At 45.0% G+C, this 10,783-nt stretch overlaps 1 protein-coding gene across 1 annotated transcript; it reads right to left on the bottom strand.

Moving 5' to 3' along the window:
• Window positions 1-138: 138 nt before the first annotated feature.
• Window positions 139-9,401, bottom strand: LOC149307679 (solute carrier family 2, facilitated glucose transporter member 5-like). The gene is made up of 12 exons (XM_089536795.1): window positions 9,394-9,401; window positions 9,054-9,171; window positions 8,250-8,410; window positions 7,116-7,240; window positions 6,229-6,381; window positions 6,023-6,148; window positions 4,906-5,093; window positions 4,084-4,194; window positions 3,403-3,504; window positions 2,369-2,444; window positions 1,596-1,723; window positions 139-381 (listed from the first exon to the last, which is right to left on the bottom strand). The coding sequence occupies exons 1-12, from the start codon at window positions 9,399-9,401 to the stop codon at window positions 139-141; spliced, it is 1,539 nt and encodes a 512-aa protein (XP_089392921.1).
• Between the last annotated feature and the right edge of the window lie 1,382 nt (window positions 9,402-10,783).

Below are 10,783 nucleotides of genomic sequence, written 5' to 3'. Positions count from 1 at the left end.
CACATGCGCATGCTTTTTAAGCCAGAAAGTAAAACAACCAGGTTCCTTCTAACCTGCAAACCGAGAAAACCAAAGACAACGAGAAGTTTCTTTTTGGATCATTGCTCTGTTATTAGGGCATTATTAAACTATTAAAAATCAAACTTCTTCAGGCTCTCCATTCTCCTCCTGCTCCTGCTCCAGCTCCTGCTCCTCCAGTTTCTCTTGGTCTGGCTGCATCTCAAATACAGGTACCGCTTTCTGGTCCTCATAGCCTGGCACAAGCTTCCATATATCCAGAAAGGTCTTGCCTTTGGTTTCTGGGACCTTCTTGTAGATATATAAAAAGGTGGCTATACATATAGGGGAGCAGGCAAGGAAACTGTAGGCCCCGACGTATGGCTGCAAATCAAAACAGAAAAGAAACACAGAGAGAGAGAGAGAGAGAGAGAGAGAGAGAGAGAGAGAGAGAGAGAGGTGGGAATGGACATACAGTATACAGTTTTCTTGCCTTATTATTATTATTATTGGTCCTTGGTATCCTCCGGGTTTTGGTTCTAGGACCTCCACAGATAACAAAATCTGTGGATGTTCAAGTCCCATTAAATAGAATAGATTATTATTATTGTTATTGTTATAGTGATTACAATGGGTCCTTGGTATCTTCTGGGGTTTGGTTCCAGGACCTCCAGGGATACCAAAATCTGTGGACATTCAAGTCCCATTAAATAAAATAGATTATTATTATTATTATTATTATTGGTCCTTGGTAACCCCGGGTTTTGGTTCCAGGACCTCCATGGATACCAGTATCTGTGGATGTTCACGTCCCATTAAATACAATTATTATTATTATTATTACTACAATGGGTCCTTGGTATCTTCTGGTGTTTGGTTCTAGGACCTCTGTGGATACCAAAATCCATAGACACTCAAGTCCCACTAAATACAATAGATTATCATTATTACAATGGGTCTTTGGTATCTTCTGGGGTTTGGTTCTAGGACCTCTGTGGATACCAAAATCCATAGACACTCAAGTCCCATTAAATACAATAGAGTATTATTATTACAATGGGTCCTTGGTATCTTCTGGGGTCTGGTTCCAGGACCTCTGTGAATACCAAAACCCATAGACACTCAAGTCCCATTAAATACAAGGCATAGTAAAATGAGGGCCCTTATGTAAAATGGCAAAAGCAACATTTGCTTTTTGGAATTTATATCTTTTTTGAATTTTGAATATTTTCAAGCCATGGCTGCTTGAATCCATGGATAAAGAAATCCGTAGATATGGAGGGCCGACGTAAAAATAACAGCAACTAAGCCTTGGCATTCTGTAACGCTAAGCCCCGATAGACCAAATCATGTTTAACTCATGTTGAAGTCCTGTCTGATAAATTATTACCGTGATATCCATACATGCCACGGGGGAATGTGCTGGTTCAACTCAGATGGGTGGTATTTATGGTGGCGGCTGTAGTTCACTTTGGTGCTATAATGGTCGGAGATGTAGAGCCCCCCATGCAGGGCGCATGCGCAGCCCGTGACTCACGCCTATGTTCACGGGTTCAGGACCCCCATTCCCCTGCCAACTGACCTGCGCAACTACTCACCTGTATCTGCATGTATGAAAAGATGGTAAAAAAGTGTATGATCCAATGCACAAATCCCCCAATGACATACGCTGAGGACCGGGACGACTGGAGGAACAGTTCGCCGATCATCAGGTTGGGGAGGGTGGCTGGGGGGAAAGGACAGATATTTCATTTTCCAGGCAGGATGGCTCCTTATTTACTGTATATACTCATATACAAGTCTAGAAATTTTAACCCTGGCTAAATTTTATCAATGGAGTTTATCCAACGGGGGCTAATTTCGGCATTAAAGGGAGATTAAAGTGCATTTAAAGCATCCCGCAAGAAAGGCGAAAATGGCGAGTAATTGCGTGAATGACTATCACATGCAGTCGCACAAATAAAGTGATATTAGGAAATGCATTGGTGCCAAAATCCCGGAATTAAAAAGATGTGCGTGAATGCTTCTTCGCGACCACTTTAATGGCGGGTTTTGTGCGGCGTCGTGTGAAATCGTTACGCGTAATTACACGATTTCCCCAGGATATTCATGGGATAAACTCCTATGCCAGTGATGGTGAACCTTTTAGAGACCGAGTGCCCAAACTGCGACCCAAAACCCACTTATTTATTGCAAAGTGCCATGTCCCTCTGGCTTTCTAATAACAAACTCTGGCAAACTCTATGCTGGGGTGAAGGCACATGTGCCCACAGAGAGGGCTCTGGGTGCCACCTCTGGCACGCGTGCCATAGGTTCGCCATCACTGTCCTATGCCATGTTGCACCTTGTGTTTCTTCGTCTTGGTACTTACTAGGCCCGACAGCATGTACGACGAGGAAAATGTTGAGGAGGACAGAGTTGACATAAGGCATCCATGAGGCTTTGTTCTGTTGGAGAAAGTTGGTCATGTTTCAGGCAAAGAGGAAGGAGACAGCCTGGCATTCCCTTATCATAAGAGGACCCTGGCCCCTTCTTTTTAAAGACATCTGGAATCCTGGTCTTTGTAAATGGCTTTCCATCTGCACAAAATCCAACTGAGTAGTTTCCCAATGCCTATACAGTCGGCCCTCCGCATTCCCGGGTTTGTCAAACTGTATCACCTCCCGATAAATCCCACTTTTCCAGCTTCTTGTAAAATGTCCCTGGTGTTCAAAACTGTAGCAATAATCCAGTTTGAGACCATTTTAAACTGCCCTGGCTCCATGCGAGGTAATTCTGGGACCTGTATTTTGGTGAGACGTTTTGCCTTCTCTGTCCAAGAGCTCTGGGGCCACAATAAACTACAATTCCCAGCATTCCCTAGTACTGAGCCAGGGCAGCTAAAGTGGTCTCAGACTGGATTATTTCTGCAATGTGTTTTGGATCCCCCGTTTCTTTCTCCTACACTTGCTTTCCTCCTTTATTGTCGGCTTGCTTCAATTGCTGCAAACTGAGTTCCAAGTGGAAACGGGGCATTCAGGAAAGGTTGCAGCAGTTTCCTTTTGCCTAAACTTACTGAGAAGGGCAAGATTCTTCCCTGTCCTCTTCTCCTTTTCCCCCTTTGCAGAAAGTCCTTTTGCATTTTGAACTCAGTTTGCAGGAACTGAAGTTAGCTGAGGACGAAGGGAGAAAACAAGGAGCAGGAAAGTGGGAAGGCAGAGGATTCATCAAAAGTGTCCTTGCCAAACTGGAACAGTTAGGAGGGTGTGAGACAAATACCTACACATCTGGTCACACAATTGCAACAACAGTTCATGCACAGTTCTTTGTGGCATGTGCAGGGTTGGCATAAAAGGTTTTTACTCCCACTGGCGAACCATTTCATGCATGGAAGCAGGTGTTTGCTTGAGATTTTGCATGACCAACCTGAAGTTCGATCATCACGGTTAACACAATACAGAGGACGCTGCAGATGGCAAAGCCGACAAGAAGCAGGACCTTCCGCCCCTTGGAGTCCACAATAGTCAGCTGGAGGAAGGACAGAGAAGGGAGAGAGGACGAGAGATGCTGACAGGCCGCTGCCACACTGCAGAATTAGCCCAGTTTGACTCTGCTTTAAGTAGCATGGTTCCATCCTTTGGAATCCACAGATTTGTAGTATGCCGTCCCCCCCAGAGCTCTTTGACGGAGAAAGCTAAACATCTAAAAAAACTACAGACCCTAGAATTTGATAGCATTGAGCCATGGCAGTTAATGCGGCATCAAAACGGCATTAATCCTGCAGTGTAGACACAGCCCAGTTTGCAAACTGATTTCCCTTGCTGACAGGTTCAGAGTCCAGCCAAGTGCCAGACCAACTCAAGAAGAGTCCAAGAAGCGGTTCAGTTCTAGCCGCCACGGCTTCAACTGGGACATAGGCTTTTTATCATTGTGTGGCCTCGGTTCCAACATAACATCTTGAAAAGTGTTTTAAATTCGGACAGCATGTTTAGCTGTCGAATGTCACTCGGCAGGCCATTCCACCATTTAGGGAAATCCAACTTTTGGAGCGGACTAGGCTTCAGGACATATATAGTGGGGTTGAAGGAAAAGGCAGGCGAGGCTTACCGCAAACCCCATTGCAATCAAGATAAGGATGGATGAGGATGCACTGATGTATCGGACTTTTTCCGACCCTATGTTTGTGGACAGGTAGACTCTCTCTGTATAGTAGTATACCTGAAATGAGACAAGGACAACTTAAATGAATGAAATGGAACAGTGTGCTGGACATATTATGTACATTTCAAGGGAAGTGAAGACTCAAAGCGGTGTAGTTGTTTGCATGTTGGACTACAACCTTGGAAGTCCAAGATTTGGATCCCATATCAGCCGAGAAAACCCCAGTGGGTGACTTTGGGCATGTCACACTCTCTCAGCCTCAGAGCAAGGTCATGGCAAACCCGCTCCAAACACAACATGCCAAGAAAACCTCACAAGGTTGCCTTGTTACCACCACAACTCTCGGCAACACATATCGACAACCCTTACTATCCTAAATTTCTTTATTTCAGGGGTTTTATGGTTCAAATAAAGAACCAACATGGTGCAGAGGTTTGAGCATTGGACCAGGACTAGACTAGAGTTTGAATCCTCACCAGCCATGGAAACTCATTTCTGGCTTCTGGGGACCCTATGGAGGTTTTCTCGGCAAGATTTCTTGATGGTGGAGATCTGCCCTTAACATCCTCTGAGGCTGAGAGAGTGTGACTTAAACAAAGTCACCCAGCGGGCGAGCTGGAATTCGAACCCTGCTCTCCAGTGTCCTAGTCCAATGCTCAAACAATGTTGACACCACAGCATCTGACTTTCTGTTTGGTAAAACCGTTCCCAGGGTCTATCTTTTCCTAGGCCCATCTCCTTGATCGTTCAAGACGGAGCTTCGCTCACCGAATTGACCCCCGAGAGCTGCTGGCCGGCCATCAAGATAATGATGGACAGGACTTGCCACCGGAGTTTTTGATAGCAGACCAGCTTCAGGGCATTCATGTCTTCATCTTCCACCTCATGCGCGTTCTCCTCCCATATCTCTTCGATCTCACCCTCCACATCCTGGTTGAATCTCAGCTGCTTCAGGGCTGGATCGAAGAAATCACACAGAGGATTGCATTGAAGCTGGTGGAGAACGTCTCCGGTGCCAGACCCAATTTATTTACTTATTTATTTGATTTCAAGGGTTTCTATCCCACCTTCCTCCCACAATGGGATGCAAGTATTGGGACGGGCATGGTAACATCTGACCTCAGTGATCCCACTTTACTAGGGTTTCTAGGTACCCAATTTTTTTATCTATGGCATGACCCAAATTTAGGGGCTTGAAGTCCGGTCCTATATTGAGACCACATGGGACTTACAAAATACCATATTCCTTGACTTGTTGAGAGTGGGCACCAGCATTTGGTACACAGCGAAATGGCTTCATGTGCCAAATGCCAAGGGAGCGCTGCCCGCTGGGATCACAGCTGGCATGGTGCTACAGTTCAGCAGTCCCGAATTGAGCCTCACATGCTACTTTCTCTGTCACCTGTAGATCTGAGAGCATGAACAGTGGAAAACAGCTGTGCCCACCATAGATTGGTGGCAGTCGGAGGCCTTTTTACATGTACCAAATGCTTTGGGGTCAGCCTTTCGAGAACACAGCTTGGTCCTCCTTTTGGAAACAGCAGACACATGCTGTGCCCACTACAGATTGACCCTAGCATTCGGTATGCAGTGTAACGGCAAGTCACACTCACTCAGTAAAATTACATCTTTAAAAAACAGAAAGGAAAAAAAGTATATGACATTAACAAAGCACTTAGACAGGAAGAGGAAGTTTGCATTATATAGGTTTGTGCATACATGATTTTCCCCTTACGTGAGAGGGGTCCAGAACGGATACCCCGCGTAAGGGAAGGGACCACTGTATTTTAAAAGCAAGATAATCCCCTTGATAGCCATTTAAATGATATATGACTTAAATGATATAAGACTTTTTACAATACCATTATCCCCAAGTCATTTGTACCTTGCCTTGCTTGCTCTTCATCTTTCTTCACAATCAGCAAATACCTGGGGCTTTCGGGAAAGGAAGGCATGAGGATGGACTGGAATAATGCCAGTATACCAGAGAGGCTCATCACAATTGGCCAACCTGCACAAGAAGGTACGGTTATTAACTCGGGCGACGCACCTTATTTGCTCTAGCCGTAGAGAGGCACCTCTCGGATTTACCTTCGGCGTTCCCCATGATTTCACGAAACGCAAGTATCTGAGCGATCAGGACGCCTAAGACTAGAAAGAAGTGTGGCAGCATGCCGATGATTCCCCTCGAATCCACTGGAGAGATCTCTGTGAGGTACAATGGCACCGTACTGGAGTATACACCTGGTTAGAGAATAAATCAAGGGGTTATTCGCATCATGTATGCCGTGGCGTCACTAGGGTTTGCATCACTTGGTGCGCTAACTTATGGTGTCACCCTCCGCCACATTGACCTCCTCCCGTAACACACCATACAGCATCTTTAGGAATGGTTTTTGTACTACTGTTACTCATTAATCACTGAATGAGTTATGACACCTATTGCATGCCACACTCCCTGCACCCCCCTATTGACGCCAATGCGTTTGTGTGATGTGATGTGAACATATAACTTCTCAATTGGAGCTCTGTGAGGGCATCCGTTTGAAAAGCATGGAGACATAGGCTGGCATCTTGTTTGGCAATTAGGACATAATAATAATAATAATAATAATAATAATAATAATAATAATAATAATTTATATTTCCCCGCCTCTCCCTGCGGATCGAGGCGGAGTTGCAGCCTGATAAAAACATACAAATACAGTCAGTAAAATACGACGCAGTACATCATCTCAGCAATAATAATATCAATTGAAATTAATTTATCATAGAGTTGGAAGAGCCAAGCTGTTTCAGAAAATGGCTTGCCTCTTCTGCAGTGTGGCATCACCTACAATGTGGAAGATTTCAAAACAATGCGGGATTGTCCCGTCCCTTCGACAGGTATTTCAGGCCAATTTCAGATTGTGTAGCAGTCTGTTAAGAAGACAGGGGAAGGGAAACACCAAACCAACCCATCTATTGTTTAAACTCACCCATGGTTATTCCCATGAGAAAGCGTGAAAACATAATAAATCCGAACGAACGAGCCATATTGGCACCAACCATGAACAAACAGGCAATTGTGGAGCAAAAGCTGTTCAGCACCAAGGCACCTTTCCTGAAAAGACAGGATGGGGAGCATCGAAAGAACCAAAGGTTATCGTTCAGAAAAAGAACTGCAGGGTTTCTTTGCCTTCCCCCCTCATTTTCTGGAGACTTTGCAACCATTCCTTAAAAACAAGGATACATTGCCCCCTATTTTCTTTCCCTCGCCCCCTAAATTTGGCTAAAAGCTCACATGAAATGTTTACATTGCTTTCCCCACAACTTGCTCCTCTTTATTGGTTTGCTGCATTTTTTTTGTCCCAGTTTTTCTCCAAAGCACTCAGGATGATGGGTGTGCCTGCTCTCCTCACAATGCGCATCAGTGCCCAACGTGCATCAGAAGTACCTGATATGTATCAGAAGTGCCTGGTGTGCATCAAGAGTGCCCAATGCTCATCTGAAGTGCCTAATGTGCATCAGAAGTACCTGATATGTATCCGAAGTGCCTGCTGTACATCAGGAGTGTCCAATGCTCATCCAAAGTGCCTAGAGTGCATCCAAAGAAGTACTTGATATGTAACAGGAGTGCCTGGTGTGCATCAGGAGTGCCTAATGTGCACCAGAAGTGCATGATTTGTATCAGAGTGACGGAAGTGAATAAGGAGTGTGCATTGTGCATCAGAAGTGCCTGATATATATCAGAAGTGTCCAATGCGCATCCAAAGTGCCTAGTGTGTATCAGAACTGTATGATATGTTTCAGAAGTGCCTGACATACATCAGGAGTGCCCAATGTGCACCAGAAGTCCCTGATATGTAGCAGAAGTGCCTGATGTACATCAGGAATGCCCAGTGCACATCCGAAGTGCCTGGTGTGCATCAGTAGTACCTGATACGTAACAGAAGTGCCTGAAGTGCATCAGGAGTGCCCGATGCACATCAGAAACGCCCGATGCACATTGGAGCACTCTTGCCAGTGCCCAGATGCCTGTCTTCCCTAACAAGGTCCCATTGTGTTTCTGCAGCGTAGTGACAGATGACGAAATGTTGTGGGACTTCATCTGTTGCCATTATCGACAGTACCTGCCAAATTTATCCACCATGGGTCCGACCAGAAGAGCCCCAGCTATGGCTCCGATGGGGAACATGCTCATGGAGAATGCCATTATTAACAGCATGTGCTGGGGGTCTCTGTCTGTGACCTCCACACCTTCTGGATCTAACTGATAGACGTCTCGTATCAGCTAGGAAAGAAAGATAGTCTAGTATGTATGCATGCGAATTAGGGCTGGCCAGCCAGGGGTCTATCTGGAGAGCTGCCCCAAGGAGCCCATGGTCCCCAAATACAAATTTTGCCGCCCCAAAATGAAAAGCCCCTTCATTCCCCAAATTTCTAGCATTGCGGAGCATGAGACATCGACAATCCTAAATATCTACAATGCATCCATTTGTGTTTGCGTTCCCTTTTGCTGCCCAATTGCTCAACTGACATTTGAAGTTACATTAATGCAAGACATGGCATCAAACTGAAGAAACTGGATTGTTGTTTTCTCTCCTTTGTAAAGCGCTATGTAAAGCCTATGGCGCTATACAAATAAACGTAATAATAATAATAATAGTAATAATAATGTTAAAAAATCATGACGGAGATGAAGTAATTCTTATTTAGGGGGACGATGCCCTCATTTTGTCCCTGCTCTTCACGAAAGGTTCCTAAATGGAGAGGATTACAAGTTATTATATTAAGGGGCAGAATTAGGTACAAATATCTAACTATTTGTAATAACAATTCCTGATTCTAGTCTCCAAACCCCTTTCGTAATGGTAAAAATGATGAGAGAGGACCAGGAATACAAAATGGATTGACCCCTGCCCCAAGAAACTTACCACGGACGGTGAGTAGACTACCCAGATGTTGTAACCATACTGGGCAAATCCGAAAGAAGAGATGATCGCTATCCAGAGAAACGAAGCCGTCAGCTTCTGTGGGAGAGAGAGAATGATGCTTGAGTATCGAAGGCATTAAAAAAAGGTTAAAGGCATGCAGCAACTATCCCTTAAACACATTGGCTGGGGTTCTGAAATCTCATGGATGGAGATAAGGATGCAAAAGGTCCCCCTGCATTGCTGAGATGTCGATTCCTGCTGTGATCTGTCCTCTGCTGTTGCCAGACGTTGGCTTTTCTATCCTGAACCAAATGGCAGAGATGGTTCAATCTGGACTCACCTTTTCATCCAAATTCATCTTTGCTACTACCTTCCCTTCGATTTCATTCTTGACGCTCGGGATCAAAAATTGGACTGAGCTGCAGGAGAAGAAGGAGAAGAAGAAAGGGGTCTTCTCAGGAGAAATTCAAACCCATCCCTCGGTTGGACCACAAAGCATTGGGGAATATCAAAGTTTGGAACAAGTCACCTTTTTTGGATCCTTTGGATATAAATGAATTCTGGGAGCTGAAGTCCTTGAAGATCTGTTTGGCCATGGAGACCCACCAAGGTGTCCTTGGGCAAGTCACGATCTTTCGTCCAACCCAACCCCCCGAACAAATCTTGCCATGAAACCCCTGTGATGGGTTGGCTTTAGGGTCGCCATGAGTCAGAACCGACTTGAAGGCACCCAAGAGGAAGATGAAGAAGAAATACAAACCTATCACAGAGTTTTCATGCCAGAAAAGACTTGAAGGGACTTGGAGTCCTGCTGACAGGTAAGCCATTCTTCCCCAATACTGTTTCCCTGAGAGATTTGGGGACCAAGGAGCAAAGACCATGCAAACCTGTCTTTCTGTACCAAGGAGTAGAGGAGGAATCCGCCCAGCAGCCATATTTGTTCTGAAAAGACGTCCTTTGGAAGACTAATACAATTGCAAGAACCAATCAGGAAAGGATAAGAGAAGATTCCGGGAAACTGTTGACAGTTGGCAACCAAGTTAAGGAACAATCGCTGCAAGAAAGGAAAGACGGTACTATATTTGTTGCTGCCATTGTTATGGTTCAGTTAGATATCTCATATTCTGCGCACACTGGTCAAAGATTAAAGAGTAAGGCAGTACCTGTTTGTTGTTGTTGTTGTTGTTGTTAACTGCCTTCAAGTCAATCCCAACGCATGGTGGCCTTGTGGATGAGACGTCTCCAAGACCCGCGTTCAGCGTAGGTCCTGCAAACTCATACCTATGGCCACCTTAAAAGGGTCCATCCATCTAGCATGTGGTCTTCCTCTCTTTCTACATCCCTCCACCTTTCCTAGCATTATTGCTTTTTCTAGTGAGTCTCGTCTTCTCAAGATGTGGCCAAAAGTACAACAACCTCAACTTTATCATCTTGGCTTCCAGGGAGATATCAGAGTTGATCTGTTCTAGGTCCCATTTGTGTTTTTGGCTGTATCCTCAGCACTTGTCTCCAGCACCACATCTCAAATGAATTGATTTTCCTCTTGTTCGCTCATTGTCCATTGCTCTCAGATCTGGATATGATACAGGGCCCTTGTACTTTGGTTTGATAAGACACAAAAGGGTTGAAAGTGGAAGAAGGCCAAGCAAGCAAACCCAGGCTTGAGTTCTTGGAGTTATATGTTCCCGACAAGACCCTCTGAGCTGGTGACCCTAAATATTTGGCTGCCT

This window comes from Sceloporus occidentalis, unplaced genomic scaffold (genome assembly GCF_023333645.1).
Source record: "Sceloporus occidentalis isolate IW3139 unplaced genomic scaffold, rSceOcc1.0.p SCAF_8, whole genome shotgun sequence".
Lineage (NCBI taxonomy): Eukaryota > Metazoa > Chordata > Lepidosauria > Squamata > Phrynosomatidae > Sceloporus > Sceloporus occidentalis.
Note: the sequence above shows the minus strand (reverse complement) of the source record. Positions and strands in the feature narration are given on the sequence as shown.